Source organism: Apus apus, chromosome 12, assembly GCF_020740795.1.
Source record: "Apus apus isolate bApuApu2 chromosome 12, bApuApu2.pri.cur, whole genome shotgun sequence".
NCBI classification, from domain to species: domain Eukaryota; kingdom Metazoa; phylum Chordata; class Aves; order Apodiformes; family Apodidae; genus Apus; species Apus apus.
In genome coordinates, this window is record NC_067293.1 from 20,094,336 (window position 1) to 20,121,819 (window position 27,484).

The window sequence follows — 27,484 nt, forward strand, 5'->3', positions numbered from 1 at the left end:
AGGGACTGAACAAGGAAAGGCTGAGAGACCTGGGGCTTTTCAGTCTAGAGAGGAGAAGAGTGAGGGGGGGATCTAATTAATGTCTATAAGTACATGAGGGCATCAAGAAGACAGGGACAAGCTCTTGTCACTTGTGCCCTGTGATAAGATGAGGGGTAATGGATTCAAACTGGAGCCCAGGAAGTTCCACCTCAACATGAGGGAGAACTTTACTGGGAGGGTGACAGAGCCCTGGGACAGGCTGCCCAGAGAGGTTGTGGAGTCTTCTCTGGAGACTTTCCAGACCCACCTGGATGCCTTTCTGAGTGATCTGCCCTAGTTTTTAATCCTGCTCTGGCAGGGGGGTTGGACTTAATGATCTTTGGAGGTCCCTTCCAACCCCTAATATTCTGTGATTCTATGAAACCAAAAAATCCCAACCCCTGCATGCCAGACTGTCCAGCTGCCATTCTTACAGAGCACCTAAAGGACAAGCAAAGTTGCCTGTTCATTTTCTGGGAGATGTCTTCCCTAGAAATAGGTGCTCCAGCAAAATGTAGGAAGTCAGCAAAAACTTATTGTGTAGATAACAGCATCTTGCTTAATTAGATCATGACATCTCTTTGGGACATTAGTGACTGGCTTTGGGTGATTTATGGGGTGCTGCATTTTTTTTCAAAAATAAATATCAAATCACACTGCATTATGTTTTTGTTTCTTCTTCCTCCCTTTGCAGATCTACCACAGTCCCATCACAAAGCAGGAAGAAAGTGAGTCATTCCTGTTGCTGTTCCTCTGAGCTGTTGAAGCTGTCTGGAGGTTGGGCAGTGTATTTCCTTGCAGATAGACTTGTCCTGGTTTTCTGATGAGTGGGCAGTGTTTTCCCTCTGTGACAGCAGAGGAACTGCTTTCCTTTTCATCTGAGTGTCTGATACTGAGGCCAGATGAGTTGCTATGGTAAAATTTATCAATTGCAATGTGAAGCTCTTATTCAGCAAGAACTAGCAGGGTGAAGAGTTTAATTTGCACCTCTAAACCCCAAAATAACAGAGGGAAAAAAACATCAGGGAGAGATTTTGAGGACATTTCCCTTAGCAAAAATTACAATAGGGAAAGAGAGGTGGCATTCAGTTCCTGGAGCTCCCATGCCACCTCCTTGTCCTGTGTCTCTCACCCTGCAGCTCCAGGGCAGGGGAGTGGGCAGTGCTGCACCTGAGTGTGCTGCCCTGGAAAACTTCATCAGCTGGAGGGAAGCCTGTATTCTGTACCTCAGAGCTTACTTTTTTCACCACTTTAATTAGCTGACTTTAATGAGAGTAGAGGTAGCATCATCTGAGGCATAAGCATGAAGCCTGTTGTTTGCCTGTGTTTGCATTACATGCATGAGAAAAATGTGTCCCTTTCACAAGGGTAAATACACTCTGTTTTAATAGATTAGAGCTAGAAAGACTTCAGGTCATATCACAGTATCAAATACCAAGTGCATCTGTACTTAAGGGGTTCTTTACTCCTTCCTGTGTTAGAGCTAGGATATCTCTGAGCTCTTCATCACTGTTGCTCAGAGAAGGCAAAATCATGATAAAAAAACTTGCTGAAAACACAGTGATATCACAGGATTCACCAACACAGCCTGTGCTCTGGCTGGAGTTGGTCCAGGTGTGTCCTGAAGCAGTTTTTTACAATAAATGGTTGTTTTATGTTAAACAGATAACCAGAAAAACCCCAAGCACCCTCAAATAACCCAAACTTTAAAAATCCCGGCATGGTCATTTAGGAGGAATTAAATGTAGGTGTTTGCACTGAACAGAAAGATATTTCACATTAGAACTGGAACAATCCTTCCAGATACTCCAGAAAAAATAGCAGGAGTCGTAGTGTGATTACAGAAGTTGAAATATGTGTATAGAAAAACATCCTGACTTTCCACCTGCATCTGTGATTCGTGATGCCTGCAAGACAGGCACAGAGACAGGCTGGTTAATTGGCTGGAACAACAACCTGTGTTCTGCTTTACTCAGCATATCAAGCTGGATTAGTTTTACTTTTTATTCGAGTCAAGGAGACAAGCAGAAATTAGTCAATCCTGTGATATGGAAGAACTTCAGCTGCGGGTTTTGGAGCGTCTTCTGGAAATAATTGATCAATTCCTGATCACGCATGAATTCACATGTGGCAGGACTCTGAGTTACACTTATTATTAAAGACAGAAAGGGGGTAGAAAGCAGTGCTGGAACTCCAAGTAAATTCAAGGAAAAATGGAGAACACATGCAACTAATAATTCCTTGTCAGGATGGAAAGAATGCCTGTGTTTTCCTGGAGGGATGGGCAGGATGCAGATGCTGGTGTGGAGCTGCTGGGGCTCTGCAGCCTGGGGTGCACAGCAGGGGGGGGTGTGACCTCATCCCAGCAGCTCATCCTGCTCCTCTTCTTTGGAACAGTGGAGCTGAACGAGGTGGGATTCAAGTTTGTCCGGAAGTGCATCAACGCCGTGGAAACCAAAGGTGAGTTTGGGGCTCAACATTTGCTGTTTCTTTAGGAACTTTGGGCTCAAAATTCACTATTTTCCAGAAAATTTGGGCTCAGAATTAGCTATTTTTCTGCAATTTTGGGCCCAAAAATCACTATTTTCCAACAATTTTGGGATCAAAATTCACTATTTTCCAGAAATGTTGGGCTCAAAATTGGCTATTTTTCAGCGATTTTGGGCTCGGAATTCACTAATTTGCTGCAATTTTCAGCTCAAAATTTGCTATTTTCCAGCAATTTTGAGTTCAGAATTCTCTGCTTTCCAACAATTTGGGACTTAAAATTTGCTATTTAGGGTTAATTTTGGCCAACTTCCTGCAGGCTTGAATGATGCTGTATTTTCTGCAGTATTGTGATGTTACCAGTGAAATGGGACTTGGACAAGGAGGTTGGAAAGAGATGGGGATCAGTCTGAGCGATGAAGTTACAAGTGACAGGACAAGAAGTGATGGCCTTAAGTTGCACCAGGAGGGGTTTAGGTTGGATGGTGGGAAGAATTTCCTCCCTGGAAGAGTTGTTGGGAACAGGCTGCCCAGGGCAGTGGTGGAGCCACCATCCCTGGAGGGATTTAAGAGTCATATAGACATAGTACTGAGGGATATGGTTTAGTTAAGGACTTGTCAGTGTTAGGTTGATGGTTGGACTTGATGATCTTGAAGGTCTTTTCCAACCACAGGAACTGTGTGTGTGAGAGGAGCAGAAACTGCACTATCTGGGATGTTGTTAACACTCAATTCCAGTGAGATTGAATTTCCACCATTGTGCTGTTTTTGTTTCCTGGTCTCTCATCTTTGGCTCTGAGGAAGCTCATTGTTGGGCAGAAGGAGAACAGCTCTGGAACAGCTCTCCCTGCCTGGTGGGACTGGCAGAGCTTAGCTAGGCTATGGGGTTATTCACCCCCTTTGTGTTAAAAGCAGCAGGACAGAGCAGGCTGGTGGGGCTGCTGCACATGGCTGACCTGGGCTGCAGGAGAGAGACAAGTGTCTCCAGAGCAGCTGCCTGGGGAGAAGTGGGTGTACGGAGCCAGCACCCTGAGAGCCAGGAGAGGAGCCCCACTAGGTGGGGCCTGAGGACTTCCCACCAGCAGGAGGAGCACAGGATGACTCTGGCTTTTCTCCTGTGCAGGGATTGCTACGGAGGGCGTCTACAGGACGGTGGGCAGCAATATTCAGGTGCAGAAGTTGCTGAACGCCTTTTTTGGTAAGAATTAATTATTCCATGCAACTGGGTTGTCCTGGTTTTGTCTTGTTTAAGATCAGGTTTCACAGTGAGAAGAGTCAAGTGTGGGCTCTGGTCCCTGTGGCCCCTCCAAGGCACATCTTCCCCTTCTCTTCTGGCCTTTTTTCTGCAGCCCACTGTCTTGTCTCTCCCTTTAAACTGCATTCATGTGTTTCTGGTGCAGCCTGCACGTTAAGCTAAGTGAGCAGCAGTGAGATAAAACGAAGCAGTGACCCTGGAGCAATGATGTCAGGCCTTGTGCCATCATCTGCTAAAAATACTCAGGCATTTTGTAGTCATGTGTGGGGCACATACTCTTGCTGCAGGCCTGGGGTGAGAGACCTTGGCCAAAGAGAGATGAGCCCTCAGCTTCTCCTCGGCTGCCTGCATGGCCAGCAGCTCCAGATGTGGCAGCCAAGGGCTGTGGGCAGCCAGGATGCTGGCATGCCTGGGCCAGGGATTTCACCCAAAGGGCTGGAGTGTCTCACTGTGTGCCATGTGTATGTGGTTAAATGCCATGTGTGTGTTGGTGCTGTCAGCCTTTCTGGGCACTGAATCCCATGTTTCTCACAAGCCTGGGAATGGGCATGTGGTCTTTATATGGGAAGCTACTGAACTGCCTGCAGGGGCCATGGGGCTCTGCAGCCTTGCAGTGTGTGGGGCTCAGCATCATTGCAGTGTGTGGGGCTCAGCAGCCTTGCAGTGTGTGGGGCTCAGCATCATTGCAGTGTGTGGGGCTCAGCAGCCTTGCAGTGTGTGGGGCTCAGCATCATTGCAGTGTGTGGGGCTCAGCAGCCTTGCAGTGTGTGGGGCTCAGCAGCCTTGCTGAGCCTTGCAGTGTGGCCCCTGGGCGAGGCCCCGAAGTCCCTGGGGGCCAGGGCAGGCAGTGATCCCCAGGGGCAAACCCCGAGGGTCCTGTCCCACCCACCCAAAGGGAGCCCCGAGGGGCTGCAGCTCAGGGCAGAAGGTGTGTGTGCATTGGTACCTGTGTGCCCCGGGCTCACACCAGCTCCTGCACAGACATCAGACACTAATGTAGCATTCAAAGGCATTTGCTGTTGTTTTTCCTCTTGTTTACTATTGGTTTTACTATTGTTTACTAGTGGTTTTACTATTGTTGTTTATCACACCAGCTGGTTTGCTCTGACAGAGCTGTGCCCGATTCCCAGGGGGCAGTGACTTCAGCCAGCTCTCTGGTTACTCCTGCTTGGTGACTTAATTATTAGCCCAAATTTTTATTGCTTCTTGATTCTCACCCTCCCTGTGAGTAGCCCTGTGGTTTTTCTCCTCTGGATCCCACCACTCAGTGGCTTTCCCTTTGATTTATATGCATTGCTCTGGTTGACCACTTGCCACCCCACTGTGTACTAGCTCAGGATGGAAAGTCCCAACATCACAGCAGTAGCTGCTGCAGGAGGGTTTCATCCTGAGCTTCAGTGAGGACATAGATTTTTATAGTTTGTTTGGGGTTTTTTTGTCTCTTTTCCTGCTTCTTTTCTAAAATAAATCATGCAGTTTATTTCTTTAGTCCAGCTGCCCCGTGTCCTCCAACCATGTCCTTTTCTTCATCGTACCACAGAAATGATGTGGTTGTTTGGTGAGGATTGGCAAGAACAAAATGTACTTCCTTGCTGCTGTGCCTCCTCCTCTGAGCTCCCTCCTCTCTGTGCAGTGGGAAGGAATATTTCCAGAGCAGCCTTCAGAGAGTCGCTGTGAAGGACAGATTACTTTGGATATCAGAAAGCTTGTCTTGGATCCATTGGAATGTGTTGGTTCTGCCTGTCTTGGCTGTGGTGGGAAAAAAACATCTCTAGAGACTATGCCCACACTAAACTTTGATCACTGCTTAAATGTTACCTTCTGCTTCCTCCTTTGTCCTAATTAGCACTGCTTCTCAGCCTTTCCAAAATCCTGGTGCTGGTACTGTTCTGCTTTTCCCAACTGTGAGAATCAGCAGCTTTCTTCACATGCTGCTGTAGCTCCATTTGTCTCGAGAACATACCATCCCTGAGCACGTGCTATATATGAACAGCCTCAAAATGGACCTTATTTTAAAGTTATTTTGTTCTTCCTCCAGATCCAAAATGCCCAGGGGATGTGGATCTCCAAAGTGGTGACTGGGACATCAAGACAATTACCAGCTCTCTGAAGTTTTACCTCAGGTAGCACTGCGGGTCCCACCTGCCCCCAGTGGGCAAAAGAGCTTGGGGCTGATCCAGGCAAAAAGCAGAGTGAACTGCCAGCTGTTAACATCTGGCCATTGGAAATGCCAAAGAAGTGACAAAGGCTTTAGGAAGAGGAATGGATCCTTCCTGCCTTCCTGCCTGCCTTCCTTCCTTCCTTCCTTCCTTCCTTCCTGCCTTCCTTCCTTCCTTCCTTCCTTCCTTCCTTCCTTCCTGCCTTCCTGCCTTCCTTCCTTCCTTCCTTCCTTCCTTCCTTCCTTCCTTCCTTCCTTCCTTCCTTCCTTCCTTCCTTCCTTCCTTCCTTCCTTCCTTCCTTCCTTCCTTCCTTCCTTCCTGCCTGCCTGCCTGCCTGCCTGCCTGCCTGCCTGCCTGCCTGCCTGCCTGCCTGCCTGCCTTCCTCCCTGCCTGCCTTCCTTCCTTCCTTCCTTCCTTCCTTCCTGCCTGCCTGCCTGCCTGCCTGCCTGCCTCTCTTTCTCTCTTTCTTCCTTTCTTTCTTTCTTTTTTTTTTTTTTTTTGAGACCTGTGCCTGCTCCAGACACCCCACACCCTATGACAAAGCTGTTGAAATCACACTGGCACGGGGGAGATGCCAGCAGGAGCTGCGGGTGCCAGGGGTCGAGCAGCTTTGCCCATTCCAAATCCATCAGCAGGGGGTTGTGCTCCCTGTCAGAGCTCAGTTTTCTTTCTGGTTACTGCAGGAACCTGTCTGAACCCGTCATGACGTACAAGCTCCACAAAGAGTTGGTCCTGGCTGCCAGTAAGTCCCACAGCTGCCCTGCAACAGTCCTTGCCCTGCCCTCCCCAACCAGCCCACATCAGAACCACCCAACAGCTCTACAGCCCAGCACTGGCCATCCCACCACCTCCCCTGTGGGAAGAGGAGTGACCCTCTTTTCTGAGTGCTTAGATGTGCATGGGAGGTGGTGGGATTTCCTCCCCTCTTTACTGCTGCAGTGCTCTTCCCTCTAACAGGGTTTCATGCTCTCAGAGGGTCTGGAGAGCCTGAAGATGTCAGCTGACCTGAAATCAGCACAATTGTCCCAGAAGAATTCTTTTCCAATAGTATTAAGATATTTATTTTAAACCTGTGAGGGGATGGGGTGTGCTGTTGCCACACAGATGGGCAGGTGCCCCCTTTAGGTTGTGAAATTTGTCCTGGGATGTTGAATCCAAAGGGTCTGCAAGCACATGAAAGACATTTTTCTGCTGCAGTTCTTGGGAGACATTATTAAGGGAGATGAGCCAGTAACATGGACATACTGAGAGGCCATCACCTGTGCTAACCTGGTCAGTCCTCAGCTCCTGTTGTGACCATTTCAAACAAACCTGAATCATTCTGCACTAGCTGCATCCTCAGAGTGTGTTGAGAGCTGGCACACTGAGATGGAGCCTAGAGGGAATTGGTCATCTCCCTCAGCATGAGAGTACTGGCATTTGGAAATCCATGGCACACTCAGGAGCTCTGGACTAAAGCATCCTTCACACCCCAATGGGAGGGTAGGAGAGGACCCACCTCTCCTTGGCTTAGACCTCTGGAGAGTGAATAACACTTGTTCTTTCTTGGAAAGGAAAATATTCCACCACCTACTGGTTGTGCTCAAGTCCAAGATTTATTACTTTCAGAACTGGTTAGACCATTGATGGTTGAGTATGTGCAAAACCATGATCCCTTCCCTACCCTGCCTCAGAAGCTTCTACCTTCTCAGCTCCCAAGCTCCCACACTATTCTTTTCACACCAGGTATTTTATTGTTTCTTGATTATTTATGCTCCTAAGGGTGACCTCTTTGGGTCAGGGACTCAATTTTTTCCCCACAGGACATTTTACTGTGTTCTTGGGTGTTGCAGCTCTCGGGGCTGACACGAGACCCAGCAAAGGGGCTGTGTGCTCCCCAGGGGTGCAGAGCAAGGGTGCAAAGGGGAGAACCCAGCCGTGCTCAAGGGCAGAGTGTGACTGAGCTCCCTTTCAAGCTTCAGTTCTCCCTCTTCCCACTTAATTTTGTTTCTCACAGTGATTACCCTGTTGCTATGTAATCTCACTTCCCTTCTTCCCATCGCTGGGTCTGGCCAGCCAGCCCTGCACTGCAGCAGGAACAGCTCCCACAGATTTTCTTTGGCTTTATCTTACTTTAATGTATTTACTTTGAAAGTGATGGGCACAAACTTTTCTCTATGTTACCTCTTTCCAGAATCTGAAAACCTGGATTACAGGCTGGGAGCCATTCATGCACTGATCTATAAACTACCTGACAAGAACAGAGAGATGTTAGAGCTCCTCATACAGCACCTTGTCAAGTAAGCAGATGTTTTTCTCTAAACCCAAAGAAAGGGGAATAATGGAATCAGCAGAACAAGCCTTTTTTTGTGGCAGGTTTGCAAAATTGTTTCCACCATAGTACCTCTTGAAATTTATGTTTGGGCTGCACAAATGGTATGATTATCTTTGCTATCCAGTACATTAAGTGATGCTTTTCTTTCTAAATGCCACTTTCATCCCCTTTCTGAAAAGCACCAAGCAGGAAATAATTTTAAAATTAAAATATCCTCTGTCAGCAGAGCTATAAACCTGTCACCTCTCACTCCAGTTAACGAGAACATTAGGTCTGGGGTTTTAGAACAGCTGTAGGACCTGTGCCCATGGGCTGCATGCTTTGATTTTATCTCCAGCTCTATGGATTCCATGTCCTGAGCCCTCAGCAGCATGAAGGCTTCAGTGTGTCAATCTCTGCTGCCGTGCAGGCCTGTTGGACACTTGGTGGCACTGAGCAGCACCAGTGAGCCACTGACTTAAATCTGTTACTTGAGTGGTACCAGCACAGCACTGGAAAATGGGTGTTTTCTTGTCTTCTTGTTGCACTGATAGCAAAGTCTCAGGGCAGAAGCTCTGCCCTCTCCACTCCAGGGAGATGCTGGTGATGGGCCATGCTGCAGCTCAAAAGCAAGGGAGAAATATGTGTGTGGTTAGAAGGACCAGGGCTTGCAGGAGCAATGGCTCTTGTATGACAGGGATTGCTTTGGATCTTTGGAGAAGTCGTTTTCAAAGCTGGATGGTTTCAGAAATCTACAGAGCTGATCTGGGATTGTCACATCCTGACACCCGAAGGCGAGTGCGTGGCCCTCAGTCCCATGTCCCTCTTTGGGGTGAGGAGGGCTGGTGAGGATCCTGCCTGCCATCCACTCCCAGCCCTTCATCCACATGTTTACTTGGGTTTTAGAAACCTTTCTATGTAAGTGGCAGATCTTTCAGTGGCTGACGATGAAGCTAACACTGTGCTTGTGGTCACTGTGTTTATTTCTTCAAGTGTTTATGCTTAAATTCTGTTCCCTCTCCCATTCACACTCACAGAAGCCTCTTTAACACCAGAGCTACAGGGCAAACCCAGAGTACATTTCTTGTCAATATTGATCTCTCTCCTCTGGTCCACTCCTGGAAGCAGAGAGTGCCCACCTAGGTGGCTGGTATTGGAGGCAGCAGTTGGAACTGCTCCACAGGCTTGTGCGTTCCTCTGGAGCTGGAAGGTCTGCTGGACAGGGAGAGCTCTGTTTGGTGAGAACAGTGCATCTTTCAGAAAGAAGATGCTGTGTAGAGATTTACTGAAAACCTCCAAAGTTTGCTCCCTTCATTCGGTCCTTCTTCAGAGAGAGGAAAAATTAAAGCCAAAAGCCAGTTCTGGATGACCAGGATAACCCGATTTAAATCATTCCCTGTGTGTATGTGTCGTGCAGATGACTTTTGGTTGCAGAGTTAAAAGAGGAGATGGGAATGGGAAAGGATCAAACAAAAATGCTGTCAGCACGTTGCTCTCCCAAACAGCTGTCCCAGCCAACCGTGCTTGTCACAGCTGGAGATGTGTGGTATCTCTGGTGGGTTTGGGAAACAAATCCTGCTGGAACAACACAAGGAAAATGGAGCGACTGTTTCCTAAAGAAAACAAACCAAACCCTTTTCCGTCTTTCCCTCCTCTCCGCAGCGTGTGCGAGCACAGCCGGGAGAACCTGATGTCACCCTCCAACATGGGGGTGATCTTTGGGCCCACCCTGATGCGTGCGCAGGAGGACACGGTGGCAGCCATGATGAACATCAAGTTCCAAAACATCGTGGTCGAGATCCTCATCGAGCACTTTGGGAAGGTAGGGAGGGCAGCAGCCCCGAGGTGCCTCCACGCAGCTCCTGGCTGCTCCATCCCAGCTGTTGCTGTGGCAACGACACGGAGCTCTGGCTCCTCTTTCTGGAGCCTCCTCAGCGGCTGGGATTATTTTAAATAACACACTGTTTTGAAATGCTTCAGAAGGGAACAAAAAGTGTAGCAGAAGTGTTCCTCACTGTTGCCTTTAACTAGTTCTGGAGGAAACCCTGAGTCTAGGGGTTTTTTCTTTTCTCTTTAAATAAGAGGGATCTTTATTGAAAAAAAAAATAAAATCCTGTTCTGTGCCTGCACATTTATGCCTTCCTTTGCTGAAGGCAGGAGCCAGACCAGAGCATCACTGGTTTCAGTGGACACAGGCCAAGATGAGACACTATTCAGCTGTTAGTACAGGGAAAAAAGTTAGTAGAGTACAGGCTTAGTACAGACTTAGGGTTCTCAGGGGGCTGGGGAGTGATAGAGCTGCATGTTAATATTCTAAAACTTCAGCAGCATTTGCATTCAGATCAGTGTACCAGGAACCAGTTTGCTTTCCTGGTAACAGTGCTAGGTTCAGAGGAGTGGATTTGGTCCTTCAGCTTTTCATAATACTTTACATGACAGAGTGTCCAAACAATCTCTTATGTCTTAGAGGTAGGATGTTTTTTGCTGTGGGGAGGATGGGGTGTTGCTCCCAGCAGACCGGGCAGCACACGTGCAGAAGGTAAGCTGCCTGCTTGGGAAAGGAAGGAGGAGGCCAAGGCTGAAGGAACAAGGTTCTTGTGACAGTGGATGTGGAGTTGGAGCAAGCACATGGGGACCAGAAAGGTGGCTTGGAAGTTGGTTGTGGTGCTGAGGATTGGAACCGGAGAAACAGGATGAAATTACTGAGAGATACCTTGGAGTGTACACACGAGAAGCTCATGAAAATCACATGCCCATTTCTTTGTAGGTCTCTGCAAGCACTTTTAATAAGATCCTGCAGCAAAACAGTGACTCACTTGTGTGTTGGGATCCTGGCATAACTTGCTCCAGAGCCTCTGTCCCCTCCCTTGTACAGCCTGTAGTGCAGGCTGAGTCAATACTCCCTTTACACTGCCACCTCTTAAGAGATGAAATTAAATCTTTAATTAAGCCAGACATTACTTTGCTTGCTTTTAATTTCTTCAATGATAAGGTTATGTTAGTAACATTTATTAGATTGAGCTTGTAAGTTCAGCATCAGAGATTAAAGTGTCTTTAGCTCACAAATGAGCAAACACATGAAATGAGTCTGGAGGAAGAGGGGTTGTGGTTTATAAGGTACAATATGAAGGCTCTAAGGACAGAGTAACTCTTCATTAAGTCTTTGTGGATAATTACTGTTTCCACACCTTACATTTCAATGCCATGGTTAAATTAAATAAGTTGAAAACCTTCACTGTACAAACCTTCCAAATATGAAAGTCTGTCAATACCTTTGTACCTTCAAGTTGTTTAACTTGAATTTTCATTTGGAGGCCAGAAGGAAAGCAGAGTCTGCACCCACCTCTTAAAAATAGTAGTTTGCAGTGGGTTTTAGCATGGGTGTTAGGTGTTGAAGAGCATCTCCTATGAACAGCATTCTGTGGTGCCTGGATAAGCATCCATGGGGAATTTAACACTTCTTTTTCTTTAAAAAAACCAATATTAATATATAGGAATGAGGCTGATGTTTCAAAATGTTGCCGTGCTGCAGGCAATTCTTTGCTATTTTAATCATACCTGAGCTCTGCTGCTTTTAAATCATGGGCTGTTAACATCACAGCAAATTCTTCTGAATCCAGGTGTGGGTGGGGTGCACCAGACTTTGTGCTCTGGAGTGGAGAAAACGTACTGCCCCTGCAAAGGACAGAGCCCCTGCTGGCACCGAGCATCAGCAGCCACGGTGTGTCACCAAACAGAAAGAAAAGCAGCTGAAATTCCCTTATGGGGGTTTGGTACCTCTCTGTGCTGAGCAGGACAGGCTGAGTCAGGAGCAAAGCCCAAGTAGCAGCATGTGTGTTCCTACCAGTCCTGCTGTGTGGGAGCCTGACAGAAGAGGGTGGGTGCAGGTCTGAGCTTTCCCCTGCACTGCCCAGGCAAGGGGGCTGCAGGGAGCCCAGCTGCTGCTGCCCACCCTGCTGTGGTACATGGTACATGCTACATGGTACATGCTACCTGGGCTTTGGGATCAAGAAGGTTAAAGTGGGGACATATTTTTCTCTCTCATCCCCCATCTGGATTTTCAGAACTGCTCTTTGTCTGGGAGAAGAAAGAACATGATTTCATTTGAATGACCGAAGTGGTGAACTTAATCAAATCCAAATGTTATATTTTTTAATTAAAAAAACTTTCTGGGTGACAGGATACAATTATTCTTTTATAACAAAGCATGCACTGAGGGAGCAATGACCTGGCTTTTTGGTGGTACTGGTACACCAGCTGTTGTCCTCTGGGCTGGAGCTGTCATCTGTCAACAATGGGGAAGGGACCAGCTCCAGGATGGGCAGCACAGCCTCAGGTCTCAGTCCCACCCCATCCATAAAGCCTGCCATAAATTCAGTTAACATCCATAAAACTGAGGAGCAGTTGGTTTTAGTCCTTAATATGGTGTTTCAGATCTTCAGGAGCCTGTCCAGAAGCTTAATTCTTTTTCAGCTCTTAAAAAAAGAAGCATTGACATAAATGAGAACTGAACAAATAAGCCCAGCCATATAGGTGCGAAATGACCGATGAGAAGGGAGATAAAACTCCTTAGCAGCATTGGTTTTTTGCCAATATTTCATCCCAGGTAATTCCAGAGTGCCACACACTCATTGTAAGCCAAGAGCTGAAGATTCAGCGTTAAATCTGTTACAATGCTCTGGTTTGTTAGGGTGCTTTTGGATTGTGTCTCCTCACTGGTGTGGAAAGCTTGATGTTTCTCAGAAACTGTCAGCCTCAGAGCTATTTTTTGTCTCTCTTTGTGATTTTGCTGCATTAATGAGCTGTGGTTGCTGCAGGGGGTGTGCAAGCAGACACCTCTGTAGGAAAGCCTGCAGTGGGACACATCCATGGAGCTACTGTCCCTGCTCCAGCCTCTCTCCAGCCCTGGCAGCCAGGGCTCTCCCAGGTGCTGCCAACCCCTGGAAGTGCTGGTGCACATTGTCTGTCCCTCTGTGGAGAGGCTGGAAGAGTTGGGATCTTCTGAAAAGTCTGGAAGATCCAGAAGGGCTGGAACAGTGACTGTGATGTTTCTTTTAATGACAGCAGGTCAATGAGGTGAGCTTCTGAGGATATTGTTGGACCCAGTGAGATGGGTTGGTCATCTAAACCTGTCTGCCTTTACAGATCTACTCTGGCCCCCCAGAAGACACCACAGCCCCCCCGGTGCCTCCTCCCAGGGTGGCTGCCCGGCGGCACAAACCCATCACCATTTCCAAGCGTCCTCTGAGGGAAAGACCTGTCTTCTTTGGTGCTTCTCTGGAAGAAAGTGGAGGTCAGTCCAGCTGTTCACTGACCCCTTACCTGTCTCTCCCCCCTCCTCTTTTAACACCTGTGCAGGAGCAGTGGAGATAACAACAGCAGGACTGTGCTTCCCAGGCCATGGATACAGCAGACAGTGGGTCTGATGATCAGTGAGACAGCAAAGAAGATTCTCATACATGGGCTGCATCACCTCACAACTCAGACTCTGTGGGGATTTTTTTTTTCTATTCCTTGCAGCTTTCCCCTCAGATAAACTAAGAGTTTATATGAGAAACCCAGTGGAGAGGTTTTGCAGCTTCAGATGCCAAAATGCAAAGTGATGGTGATGCAGCTGAGGAGCAGAGTTGGGAGAGGAGTGCCTGGGCTGGGGTGGCTGTGAGCTGCTGCAGTCCTGTCCTGCCAGAGCCCACCAGTCCCCAGGAGGGTCTGCAGGGCTGGCCCAGCTGCTGGTGGTTTTATATCCAGAGCAAGAACACTGAAGCACTTGTCAGGACCCAGTGATAGTATTTCTAGACCAAGTGCAGCTCTTCTGTTAAATTCATTTGATAGTAAGGAAATGGTGATGCCCTTATTACCATGTTGAAGGGCACATCATTATAAAATCATGTTTCTGTGCACCCAATTTGCTCTAATTGTCGTTGCAATCTGTGCCCTGGATCAAATCACCACCAGAGAGATGAAAAGTCTTTTTCTCTGTTCCAGCGTTCGGAGCTTTGATGATGTTCTAGACCTACCACTACAAGTACACTTTTTGGCACTGACAAAACGTGATTGATTCAAATTGCTCTTTAAAATCTCAAGACTGCTCATGGTGTTAGAGATGGCCTTGTGTTTAAATGTTCCCCAAAACTGGGAGCAGAAGCATTGCCCTTTGACAGCCCCACGGCTGCAGGGTGCAGTCAGTTGCATAGCAGAGCTTCTGCACCCTGTGCCTGGGTCTCAGGCAGCAAGAGCTGAGGAGTGAGATGAATGATTTTTGGAGGGATGTGAGAGCATGGTCCCCTTCCCAACCCCTTGTCCATCTGTCTGTCCCCTTCCCAACCCCTTGGCTGTCTGTCTGTCCCCTTCCCAACCCCTTGGCTGTCCGTCTGTCCCCTTCCCAACCCTTGGCTGTCTGTCTGTCCCCAACCCCTTGTCCGTCTGTCTGTCCCCTTCCCAACCCTTGGCTGTCCATCTGTCCCCTTCCCAACCCCTTGGCTGTCCATCTGTCCCCTTCCCAACCCCTTGGCTGTCCGTCTGTCCCCTTCCCAACCCTTGGCTGTCTGTCTGTCCCCTTCCCAACCCTTGGCTGTCTGTCCCCTTCCCAACCCTTGGCTGTCTGTCTGTCCCCAACCCCTTGGCTGTCTGTCTGTCCCCTTCCCAACCCTTGGCTGTCCATCTGTCCCCTTCCCAACCCTTGTCCGTCTGTCTGTCCCCTTCCCAACCCCTTGGCTGTCCGTCTGTCCCCTTCCCAACCCCTTGGCTGTCCGTCTGTCCCCTTCCCAACCCTTGGCTGTCTGTCTGTCCCCTTCCCAACCCTTGGCTGTCTGTCCCCTTCCCAACCCTTGGCTGTCTGTCTGTCCCCAACCCCTTGGCTGTCTGTCTGTCCCCTTCCCAACCCTTGGCTGTCCATCTGTCCCCTTCCCAACCCTTGTCCGTCTGTCTGTCCCCTTCCCAACCCCTTGGCTGTCCGTCTGTCCCCTTCCCAACCCCTTGGCTGTCCATCTGTCCCCTTCCCAACCCTTGGCTGTCCATCTGTCCCCTTCCCAACCCTTGTCCGTCTGTCTGTCCCCTTCCCAACCCCTTGGCTGTCCGTCTGTCCCCTTCCCAACCCCTTGGCTGTCCATCTGTCCCCTTCCCAACCCTTGGCTGTCCGTCTGTCCCCTTCCCAACCCCTTGGCTGTCTGTCTGTCCCCTTCCCAACCCCTTGGCTGTCCATCTGTCCCCTTCCCAACCCTTGGCTGTCTGTCTGTCCCCAACCCCTTGTCCGTCTGTCTGTCCCCTTCCCAACCCTTGGCTGTCCGTCTGTCCCCTTCCCAACCCTTGGCTGTCTGTCTGTCCCCAACCCCTTGTCCGTCCGTCTGTCCCCTTCCCAACCCTTGGCTGTCTGTCCATCCCCTTCCTCAGCCCACACTGTCCCTCCCTCCCCAGCAGACTGGCCCGTCCCGACTCCCAACGGCGCGGAGGCCCCGAGGCCGCAGCTCCGCCGCCCCGCGCCACGGCCGGGAGGGGACGAGCCGGGACGCGTCCCCGCCGAGGCCGAGCTGGGGAAGCTGGTGGCCAGGCTGCAGGATGGAGGAGCGAAACCCACCAGCAAGGCTGCTAACGGAGTGGTGGCCAGCCCTGCCCTCAGGACCTCCACGCTGCAGGCCAGGAGACCCGCGCCCCGGCCGGGGATCTGTGGCAGAGAGGGTGAGTGTGTGTGGGCTGGAGCAGAACTGCTCCCCAGGGGAGCACAGGGCACCCAGCCAGCCCCTCCTCACCCCACCCCCGCTGGGGTGGTGACACAGCCCAGATTTAATGTCCCAGCAAGGTTAGAACTGGACCCCCCTGCTTTCTAAGCTCCTGCTGCAATAGAGGAGCCCGGTGCGGCTGGATCCCGTCCTGGACGTGTCACAGCTCAGCCTGGGCAGCCCAGGGAGATGAGGACTGAACCCCCTTGCTTTCTAGACTTCCCTCAGAGAGGAGCCTGGTGCAGCTGGGCCCAAAATCCTTCTCTCAGGCCTGGTCTTTTCCCAGAGAGAGTAAATGTGTTAGGATCCGAGTAACAGCTCGACCGTCCAGTTCCCCTTGATCAGGTTCAGGTGCAGCGACACACGAGGTCTGGTTATAACAAACAACACATTTATTGCACTAGTAGGAGTTAATATGGAACAACCTAAACAAAACCACCTGCATATATATATTAAGCAAGGAAAAGGGGATGAGAAGAAAAAGGTGGGGGGGGGGAGAAAGAGAGAGATAAAGAGGAGAGGAAAATCACCGGTCCTGGATCCAGCGTCGTTGGTCCAGCCAGCGGGAGGGTCGGTGTTGATGAAACTCCCCCAGCCCACCATTGCAGCCCCCTATTTTATAGGCCTAGAAACTAGATTTCACAAGGAGTATGTGTGATTGAGCCATACATGTGTGAGCAGCTGGAGTGGACCTGCCCCCCCTGCCCCTCGATCGTTGTCATTATCTCAATCGTTGTCGTTATCTCATCCATGCAGGCCTGAGGTCTCTGCAGGCCATTCCTGCAGTCCCCATCCTCCCAGGCTGGCCTTTTGGGATGCATATGAGCAGGGCCTACAATGGGGTTTCGATACCATTTCCCAGAGTAGGTCCTGAGGGCTGGTCCCTCACAGATGGCCGGAGAGGGCAGTGGGTTCGTGCCTTGAGCCCTCCTGCTGTAGCTCAGCAAGAGGGTTTGGGAGACCAAACCAGCTCCAGCTGTGGGGACAGGCCCTCAGCACCAGGGTTTGGCCCGTTTTATTTCAGTCTCAGGGTCTGTTGCTCACTGGCAGTGTAGCTGCTGCAGGGTTTCATAGAATCATAGAATCATAGAATGGGTTGGGTTGGAAGGAACCTGTAAAGGTCATCTGGTCCAACCCCCCTGCAGTGAGCAGGGAAATCTTCAAGTAGATCAGAGCAGCCTGCAGAGCCCTGTGCTGGTGCTGGTGCCACCACTGTGCCAGGCAGATGCCACCACTGTCCCCTGCTGTACCCACAGGACCCTGCTGTAGCTGAGCCTCTGCCTGTGCTGAGCTTGCCCAAGTTCAGTGGGCTCATAAAATTCAGACTTGAGGAGTGATATAAAGACCTTTAATCCTGATGCAATTTGTATCCAGTCTAACCAGCTGTAAGCACTCTGGATTGTCAGCACTCTCCTCTGCAGAGATGAGGAAAATGGCAAAAGCCACTTTCACGTTTTAATTTCTACCAGTTCTATCTGTCAGGCCCCCTGTGACACAGCACCTGGCTTACCGAGGCTTCCCTGGGGGCAGTCATTGCAACAGTTCCTCCATTAGTGTTAGGTATAGATAGTGATTAATGTTTGTATTCTAATAAGCTTTTACAGAAATTTATCACAGGTAGAAATAATTCGTTTGGGGCCAGATCTGAGCTGGCTTTGGCCATGTCTTGGTCATATCTTGGGATGTATTAAGAACAGTGTGACCAGCAGGTCAAGGGAGGTTCTCCTCCCCCTCTGCTCTGCCCCTAGTGAGACCACATCCAGAGTGTTGTGTCCAGTTCTGGGCTCCCCAGTTCAAGAGGGACAGGGATATGCTGGAAAGAATCCAATGGAAGCTATGAGGATGATTAAGGGACTGGAACATCTGTCATATGAAGAAAGGCTGAGAGACCTGGGGCTGTTTAGTCTGGAGAAGACTAAGAGGGGACCTTATTCATGTCTACAAATATCAGCAGTGTGGGTGTCAGGAATGGGCCAGTCTCTGTTCAGTGGTGCCTGTGGTAGGACAAGGAGAAACAGCACCAAGTGACAACACAGGAAGTTCCACCTCAGCATGAGAAGAAACTTCTCTCCTGTGAGGGTGACAGAGCCCTGGGACAGGCTGCCTAGAGAGGTCTCCTTCTCTGGAGACTTTCAAGACCCATCTGGACACGTTCCTGTGTGACCTGTCCTAGGTGTTCCTGCTGTAGCAGGAACAGTTTGACTTGATGATCTTCAGGGGTCCCTTCCAACCCCTGTGGTTCTATGTCAGTGGAGGAAGGTGGGCAGGAGTCTGTGTGTCTAGACACTCACCCCTGCCAGGCCTGGGAGCTGCTTGCAGGACAGTACACGTGGCTCTGACAGCAGGTATTTGGTGCTGAGTTCTATAAAATATACTCAGGATGGTGGTCACAATAAAAGCTGCATTGCCCTCTGCGTTTTGCCAGCTTTTCCTGTGCACTTCACAGTGCTTTTCAGATCCTGTCATACCCTGATAGCTCCACAGTCCTGTGTTTAGAAAATAAAAACCAGGCTGCATTCTTGACATATGGCTCCTGTGTACAGTGGAGAGAAAGAGGAAAAGCCCAGCTGTGAAGCACAAACATCAGATTCATCTGACTAACATTGCTGGCTTTATGTAAATTTGTCACATAAATGGCAGGAGGAACTCTGCTTTCAGAACAGTAACAGAGCTTTTAAAGTTGGCTGATTCATCAACTGCTTTTAGTTTTATGGTTTTGCATTATCATATGTAGTGTGGTGACAGCATGTCCTGGAGACACAGTGTCGTAAAACTGGCTGTGTTGAAGCCTTGGACAAATACATAGAAGAACACTGAAGTGGTAATAAAGTTGTATTACTTCTGTGTGGATAGTCACAAATCAGTGCTGGAACACTATTTGAAGCTTTAATTTGCACAGCTTGGAAGTAATTTTGAAAAACTGAAGAAACCAAGAAGTACAGATTGAAGCATTAGAGAACAGGCCTTTTGCTGAGAAATTCAAGTTAGGCAGCTTACCAAGGAGAAAATTTAGGATCAGAATTTACAAATACAAGTAAGGAAGTGAGTTGATTGAGGACTGGTGTTTGAGCTAGCACACCAGGGTGTCATGAGGTTCAGTAACAAAGGGGCTGACACAGTCCTGGTTACGTAGTTGCAGCAATTAATTATCTTACCAAATATGAAAATATTTTTTGTTTATTTCTAATCTGAAACAGGACCCTACAGCAGAGGAAATGTCTAAATGGGAAGAGCAGGACCCAGCCCTTAAGATGCATTTGAGCCAAATGAATGGCCAGATGAGAAGATGCCTTTTCCTGTGTCTCTTTCCCTCAATTCTGGCTATTGGCTGCTGCCAAAGACAGGATGGTGGGACAGACAGACAGATCTAAGCCCACTGATTTGTTTAGTGTTCTTCATAAACATCTAGCCCTTCACCAAAGTTTTTTAATCCTTTTTTAAATTTTTGTAATCCTCAACCTTGCAGGCGAGTACGACGGTGTCCCGAAGCCACGATCCCATGGCGATAAGCCTGTGATAACACGTCCCCCCGTGAGACCTCCAGACCCTCCATGTAGGACTCCTGTCCCTCCAAGGCTGGAGCAGAGGCCAGATCTGATAGCAGGAACGGCAGAAGAGATGCCTTCCTCTGTGTAAGTCAGCAGCCCTTGGTGGATGCGTGATGCCCGGGGTGGGCAGCCCGGTGTGAGGGAGCTGCCAGCACCGGGGGCTCGGGGAGGTGCGGGGGGATGAGGTCAGCCAGGCAGCAGGAGGAGGAGCTGGTGTCACCTACCCGGAATTCTGGAAGAGGAGGAGGAGGAATACCACATTGGCCTCCAGCACCAGTGTGTGCAATGGCTGGAGCCCATGGACATCCCCTCTGACACCAGTGCCAGCGTGGGTTTGGGCATCGTGTTGCAAAACTGTGCAGAGGGCATGGCCCAGGAGGGGGACCCTGACCTCAGCAAGGGAACACGCAGGAGAGACAAAGCTCTGAACCTTCTCAGGTACAGCCCTGGGGCTGAGCTTTGTCCCGTCACCTTCTCTGCTATTTCAGGGTCAGTGAAGCTGGAGAGCCCCTCCCTGCCTGCCTCTCAAAGGAGACGCTTCCTAGGGACAGACAAGACCCAGCTTGGATGTCTCTTAGAGAAATTGGATGAGGTTCAGCTTCATAATCAGATTTCTCTCTGAGTTTAGAGAAAAATAAACCCTGCTGGCTTCTAGAGGAATTAAAAAAAAGAAAAAAGAGAAAAGAAAAAAAAGAAAAAAGAGTTACTAAATGCAGGGGATCTCAGCCCAGCAGCCAGCACCTATTAGTGAGGAGGCTGTGACCTGGGTGCTGCCTCTGAGCTTGCTGCTGCTGCTGCTGTGCACCCAGCAAAGACGGGCTAGTGGAAAGGGGAGTGGAGCTGGCAGCACGAGGAGCATGGCTGCTGCCTCAGCAGAAAGGCATAATTAGAAGGTGATGGTCTTCAGTGTCTGCTAACGCCACTGCTCTTTCCCCTGGCACGGATGAGATCTGATTCACAAATTGCCTTCTCAAATAACTGGAGTGACCTCTCTTGTTCTCTTTGCAGGGTGGCCTCTAGGACCAAGTTCTTTGAGACAGCTTCCCGAAGAACAAGCAAGTAAGCCTGGCACTGAGAAGGTGGCATGTAAATAGTAGCAGCCCTGCTGCTCAGGATGCTCCTTCTGAGGCAGAACGAGTCTGCTTGGAAAGCCCCAGTCCTGACCTTTCTTGCCTCATATTCATAGGTGGAAGATGGGTCTCAGCTAAAATGCTGGAACTGAACAAAGAACACAAAGTATAAAATGTGAACCCAGATACAGACTTGATAAGTTGCATGTAAATCTGCTAAGTAATGGACATATCTGTGGATTCCTTTTATCGTGTGTGTGGATCTCAGCATAGTGCATATTGTACTTCTCAGCCTTTGGGAAGAGCTGAGATAACGTCATGGGAGCCTGGAGGGGGGCTGGTTAGATCACAGCAGCTGATCAGAGAGACCCGAGAGTGGGTGGTCCTGCAGACCAGGTCTGTGCAGGACCACCAGAGAGAGGTACAGTGTGATGGAGGGACAGCCTGGGCCCTGCAGCCTTTTGGCCAGGCTGGGGCAGCAGGGCTTGGAGTTGCAAGCATTGTGCTTTGTGGCAGCTGATTCCATTTGTAATATTATCTGCTCAAAGAAGCTTCAGCTTCTCACTTTTACAGACCACCAACCTCTGCCAAAGTGCAAGCAGGTTTGCATGTAAGTGACAAGTGTTCACTGCTAGTGTTGACAGTGAGTTCACTTGTGTTGAAAAATATATCTCAGACCTGTTACCCAGCTCTCTAGTTTTGTTTGTGGATCTTAGTTTGAGCTTGCTTTTCACATTCATTTTTTTCTGTTTCTTCTACTTCCTTATGTACAGTTCATCATCACCACAAGGCAGGATCCCAGGTGATGAAAGCTGAGGCTAAAGGTATGTGTTTGTGACTATAAATCAAGTAAGAAACCAAAAGCACAGATGTAACACAAATTCAGCATTTATGGGGTGGTGGGAGGCCAGTAGAGGCAATAGGAATCTCAAAAGATAGATGAGGAGAAATGTCCTTCCTGTGGGAGACCCTTGCAGAAGGAAGGAGAAGTGGCTGGAGATGGGCCATGCTCTTCAGTGGGGTTGGGGGTAGCATGGGAGGGTGGGGAGCTCAGCCTGCTCTGCCCTCCCTGAGCCACCTCCTGCAGCACTCAGGGAATCCATGAGCACTTTTAAACAGCAGTGACAACATCTGGGCTTGCTGTGGTTGTGCCATCGCTGATGAATTTACCCTGCTTCACAGAACATGCTTGTTTTCTTCTTCCAGACTTCGCAACCACCTCAGCCCGAGCTGGGCCCAGGAGATTTTCTGTGCTTGTGAAATGGATGTGTCACAGCTTAGACTTTCCCAGTTCAGGTGCCCCTGGAGAGCAGCTGTTTTACCGAACGATGATTTCAGAGCTTGCTGTCATAAGTGGCTCTAGAAATTAGAAGAGAGGGAGGTAATGATGGAGAGAAGAGCCTCCCCAGATGTCTGTGTTGAACTGTTCCCAGCCCTTCAGCCACTCCTCTCTGCACAGGCTGTGAAGGATGCTCATGTGTGCCCTTGCAGGTGGCCAGCAGTGTTTTCAGGGCTGGGTGAGCTCCGAGAGGCTGTGGAAGGGACAGCAGAGGATGGGAGTGGCCTTTTACCTGCTCACAGTTTGGGAAAGCACCTTGGCAAGAGTGACCTTGGACAGACACTGGAGTCAGAACACAAAGGGCTGATTCCTCATGCTTGGATGCAAGGGTAGCATGATGGGAATTTGGGTTGGAGCACTTGCCATGAGAAGCTCCTTCCTTTATGTTTCATTTTCCTCGCCCAGCATGCTGCAGTGTGTCAGTGGGTGTTACTGGAAACGCTGCTTGTGCTGAGGTGGGACAGGAACTGGGGGGAGCATCATGCTTAGCTCTGTGGGGCATCTCTTAATCTCCCTGTGAGGTGGCTTTCCAGGCAATGCCAGGCAGGTCAGCAGCCTCCAAGAGTGCAGCTGGGAGATGGAGGTGGCAAGTGCTCCTCCTCCTTCTCCTCCTCCTCCTCTTCCTCCTACTTGAGCCGCTCTCCTACCAGCTCCGCTTCCCACAGGCCCACCAAGAAATCTCTGTCCTGCAGATACTCTGGTGGACCAGCACAGAGGTGGCAAGGAACTGGAACTCGCTGAATATGGGTCAAAGCCCACGAGTCTTCTAAGAGGCACCCGGTTTCTTGTTTTCAGTTTCGTTTAATTTCCATTCCTAGAGATGTCCAGTCTCTTTTCCTCAGCAGTGGCCATGTAGATGATGCCCTTTGGTCTGCAAGGGTTTCTCCTAGCCAGGACCACCCCTGTTAACATTAGAGGCTTATTGGTGGTTCCAGCTGACACCAGGGCTGTTCCTGAGCTGTAGCATTTACCTGTAAATAGGCAGTGAACAGTGTCCCTGCTTCCTGTCACCAGCCCAAAGGCAGCTTCCCTGTTTTGAATGAATTTCCTTGGGTGCTGGGAGCATCCCAAACCAGTGGCTAAACATCCCTGTTAGCTGCTACCCAGGTGCTCTTCTCTGGAGCATACTTTGTGTCCTGCCTGGTGCAGGTTTTCCAGCTGGATGCTGCCGCGGTGCTTCCCGTGTGTCTCCCAGCATGTCCCTTGCGTGTGCATCTCTGGCTGCTTCCTTGCTGAGTGTGATTCCAGCCCTCTCTGGGCACACACGTCATGTCAATGGTGCTCCTGCTCCCCAGGGCTGCGGCCGTGCCCAGCTGCTTGCTCCTGTACTCCTGCTTTGAACAGTGGCACATGTAAGTGGCTTTAAAACCAAACCAACAAGCGAACTGGTAATTGCCGGGCCTGGACTGTGCTGGACCTTCGGGGTTGGGTGGCTTCGTCACCTCCTGGGGTGGCTGTCCCAGAAGTGTCAGGCCAAATCACTGTCCCCCCCCTTGGGCTGTGCATTGAGGCCCCTAGATGCTGTTGTTTTGGGAGGCACCCAGTTCCATGGTCCTGGGTGGCTCTGGGGGTGACACCCCCTTGGCTGCATGGGGCCCTGCACTGTGCTGGCACCCAGGGTGCCCATCCCATTGAAAGCAGTGGCTGGTGCAGCCCCTCACTGCTGCTGCACAGTCACTGCTGAGCCTCGGGCTCCCTGCCTTGCTCAGACCCTGCGGGACAGAGCCAGGGCCCATGGGAAGAAAAGAAATCCGAGGGAGTGTGGTTTGGAGTCTGATGTTGTAAACAATGTGGGGAAGCAGCTCATTGGAAACATTTTATTGTGTCCTTTTAAAGTAATTTGTCACATATACGTCTGTGCTGGATTTTCCTCTTCTGTGTGCTCATCTGAATTCTGGGAACCAGCAGTGGAGAGGCCATGGGGTGCTGGGCTGTGCTGCTGGGGGGCTGGGGGGCACGATCCTCTCAGCCAGTGCCACGGGACGGACACAGCCAGGAGGGGGGTTGGTCCCGCCTGTTGGCCAGCGGAGCCGTTCGGGCATGTCAGAGCTTAGGTTACTTCAAGTGTTTATAAAGGTTTCCATGAAGTAAAAAAAAAAATAATAAAAATAAAAAGTAATAAAATATAAGAGTCCGAGGGTGCTTTTTTCCCTTCTCTAACAGTGTCCCCGAGCTGCCCACGCTGCTGCTCTTCCTCTGCAGTCCCTGCTGCTCAGGGCAGTGGGTTTGCACAGGGGTGGGTTGTTCTGTTTTCCTGGCAGACACATTTGATACTATGTGTTTTTTAAATGTATTCTCATTTTGAACTTCAACTCACTGATTCTGGCTCTACTGCCTCTGTCAACATAAGCACCTTGCTTCTTGCTTATGACTGCTGCAGAGACAGCACTGACTTCTTTCTATCTACCTGGCATCTTTTTCCCATCCCTCCCCTGTTTTTCCAACCCTCTCAACTCCGACACTGTGATGTTGTGCACTAATGTTTGGGTTTCAGGCTGCTTGCTTTTCTTAACAAAAAGTCCTCTCTCAGGAAAACAGCTTTCTCTCTGAATGAATCTTGCAACCTGCTCTTGAGCCTGAATTTATGGAGAAGTGGTCTGGGGGTCTTCAGCTGAACAACAGGAAGTATTCCCACCTACACCCCTTTTAGACTGCTAAGTGCTGTATTCTTCTTGTTATCCTTCCTGCAATTATTTTGTACCAGCTCTAGTTCAAGGGTGCTGAACTTTCCAGCCTGAGTTCTGGGTTTGCCTGCAGGTCTGTGCCCTGCCTGGCTGGGCACCATTGCTGCTGAGCACGGTCCTGCCTTCCCATTCCCTGCTCAGCATGGTGACCTGGGGCCTGGGACCCCAGTACAGTGGCAAGAGCAGTCCCCAGCTCCCCAAGGGGCAACTAGACATGGGGTGCCACCCCTCAGCACTCCCAAACCTCTGCCTCTCCCTTCCAGCCTCGGGAATCGCTGTTGCCCGTTAAGCCCTGCACCATCAGCCACTGGGAGCAGGGATGGAAAAGGAGTGTCTGAAGCACCCTCCCCTCAGCAAAATTTACTGCAGCTCCTGGCATTTTGAGAGTGTTGGCCTTCTGCTATTATCAAAGAATGAAATCACCCTCCTGGCAGGGAGCATGAGCCAAATGCTGGTTCCCGTTCAGCTGCACTTGGTTTCACCAGGGGCAGGGCTGAGGAGGCTCAGGCACTGACATGCAAAGCTTCCTTGGCTTGCTTCTTGCTTTTCCCCATCTCTTCAGTTGAAAAGACTAATCCTAAGAGTGTAAACTGGCAGGAGCCACAGTCCTGCTGAAAAAAGTACAGCACACGACAGGCCAGAGTGCCTGGCAGAGAGAGAACCCTCCCTTCCCCCGCCTCAGCTCCCCCAGCCTGGGGTGCAGCTCCTTTCAGCGCGAGGACTCGCAGGGCTCGGACCAGATCCCTGATGAGGAGAGCTCAGCACCAAGGGCCAAGGGATGGTGCAACTCCTGGCACAGGGGCCACGGAGGCCAGGAGCCAGCAGGCAGCTCCTTCTGGCTCTGACACATGGCCTGGAGATGCTCCATGGCCCTCTGGGTCCATCTGCCACTGGCACAGGCACTAGCATGTCCCTGTGCGTGTCCTAATCCCATTTTAACCACAGCAAGAATACAGACTGCAAAATCTCTTTTCTGTCATGATTAGAAACCTTCTCCCAATTTTCACCCCGGGGACGTTTGGGGATTAGTTACCTCTGGGGTGCTGGAGGACAGAGTGAAGGTTTGTCAGCAGTAATTTGGGGAGGGAAATGTGATAATGGGATGAGAACTGCCACAGATTGAGGTGATGGTCTGTTGGGTTTTTTTCCTTTTTTTTCTTTCCTGTCACCTTGTTTCTCTCATGTTTCCTTCTGAGGCCGTAGTTTTTCCAGGGATGGATGCCCTCAAAACAACAGTGTTTCAGAGAAAGAAACTGTTTTCTTTTTTATTAGCCCATGTAGCAAATGACAGATTGGGAAGAGTACCCAGGCACTATCCCAACAATTCTGGTGTCCCAACCCACCGGTGGGTGCATGGTTTGTTTGCTGGAGGGAAATGTTTTGATTTTGTCTGAGCAAGAAAAATATTTTCCAGCATAAGTAAAACTGTTTAGGTTTTTATGCAGAGAAAAGATATCAAAACAAGAAGTTTCAAAGCTTGAGACTGGGCCTCAGTGAAGACTTCCCAGAGGAAGAATCTGGTGAGGTTAAAGGCACACTTCAGTAGACACATCTATATGATAAATTTAGAATTGAAATGTACTTAGTAGAGCACTGACATCCTAAATTTATGTGCTGCACAGAGACCCACAAAAGCACAGGAATCCACCCACGCAGGACTTCTTGCAAGATCAGAGTCCTAGTTTTAAGCTCCATAATTCTCTCTGGCCCAACTTGCTGCACAATTAACCAGCTGAATGCTCTGATTTAGGACCAGTTTTCCACACCAGATGTTTTCTTGGCAGCCGTCAGGAGCATTACTTGGCCTGTACATCCATAAATCAGGAGTCAGGACACCAATAAAATCCTGCAATTGATTTTAAAAAATCACGCAATGTTTTGAACCAGTAAAAGCTGTGATTTTTTTCTAGTTTCCTTGGATTTTCAGCAGTTAATGGAAGAAGGGCTTTCACAGCCTCTCTTGAAGTCGGTGAGAGAGCTCCTGAAAGGCAGCAGTTTGGAGGATTCTTGAAGTCACAGGTTGCTGTTCCCACGGAGGCTTGCAGAAACACACCCCTCCACCCCTCAGAATCTTGCCCCTGGTACCCCCGCCCCCTCACAGGTCTGGCATCCCTTGCTCTGCATCCTGCACTCCCTGGTCCGTCCTCGGCCCCGCAGGCTCCTCCCAGCACTTGTGGCCGTCAGGTCACTCTGCTCTGGTGGGGCTGGGGTGTGGGGCAGGCTGGGCCCTGCTCACCCTCCCCTTGGCGTCTGCCCGCCGGCCACGGTGGGAGGTGGCAGCAATTTTGGGTGAGGAGCAAACCCCAGAGCTGGCTGATGTTCCTTGTGTCAAGGGCACATGAGTCGCCGTGACCCTGCTGAGGTCTGCGGCTGCCACCCCAGCGCGGCACACGCCAAGGGCAGAGCAGCTCCTGGTGCCTCTCCCAGCTCCAGTTTGCTCCAGTCCAGCAGGACAAAGGAGATGGCAAGTGTGCCAGGGCTTCTCCAGTGGTGAGAAACAGGGTCCAGCATCCCTCCGGTGAAGTCTCACCTCACTGGATGCTCCGCGCCTGGCGTGGCACGTACTTGTGCTCCAGAACAGCTCTCCTGAGGGGCCACATCTGGTGTCCCTGCCCCTTCCTGCAGCAGCCAGACCCCCCAGCCAGGCACAGCCTCCTGTGCCCCTCAGGCTGCCGTGTCCCCAGCAGCCCCGTGCTTACCTGGCAGAGCCTTTCAGAAAAGGTCCCAGCTGCATTTGTCATCACAAAGATTCCTGGAAGAGCATCTGCAGCCTGCTGGGATGGGGCTGGTTGCTACCTGGGACAGGAACCTGCAGAGACCTACAGAAAAATGTACCTGGCTGCACCAAGTGGAGCTCTGCAGCCCTCAGACCTCCCAGGAAGTCCCTCACACTGCTGAGAAGTGTTGGTTTCT

The 27,484-nt window shown here is 50.1% G+C and overlaps 1 protein-coding gene across 3 annotated transcripts in view; it reads left to right on the plus strand.

The window, feature by feature from the left end:
* Nucleotides 1–23,979, plus strand: part of OPHN1 (oligophrenin 1) — a 61,846-nt gene extending 37,867 nt beyond the window's left edge. For 2 of the 3 annotated variants that reach the window (XM_051630289.1, XM_051630287.1), the window contains 13 exons: nucleotides 716–749; nucleotides 2,419–2,481; nucleotides 3,632–3,706; nucleotides 5,802–5,886; nucleotides 6,606–6,664; nucleotides 8,096–8,201; nucleotides 9,878–10,037; nucleotides 13,361–13,508; nucleotides 15,629–15,889; nucleotides 19,397–19,562; nucleotides 20,487–20,537; nucleotides 21,322–21,372; nucleotides 21,755–23,979. In XM_051630289.1, the coding sequence (XP_051486249.1) occupies nucleotides 716–749; nucleotides 2,419–2,481; nucleotides 3,632–3,706; nucleotides 5,802–5,886; nucleotides 6,606–6,664; nucleotides 8,096–8,201; nucleotides 9,878–10,037; nucleotides 13,361–13,508; nucleotides 15,629–15,889; nucleotides 19,397–19,562; nucleotides 20,487–20,537; nucleotides 21,322–21,364 (1,251 nt within the window). In that variant the 3' untranslated portion in view covers nucleotides 21,365–21,372; nucleotides 21,755–23,979. The remainder of the gene's footprint in view (nucleotides 1–715; nucleotides 750–2,418; nucleotides 2,482–3,631; nucleotides 3,707–5,801; nucleotides 5,887–6,605; nucleotides 6,665–8,095; nucleotides 8,202–9,877; nucleotides 10,038–13,360; nucleotides 13,509–15,628; nucleotides 15,890–19,396; nucleotides 19,563–20,486; nucleotides 20,538–21,321; nucleotides 21,373–21,754) is intronic. The other variant, XM_051630288.1, reaches the window with a different exon arrangement.
* The last annotated feature ends 3,505 nt before the right edge of the window (nucleotides 23,980–27,484 follow it).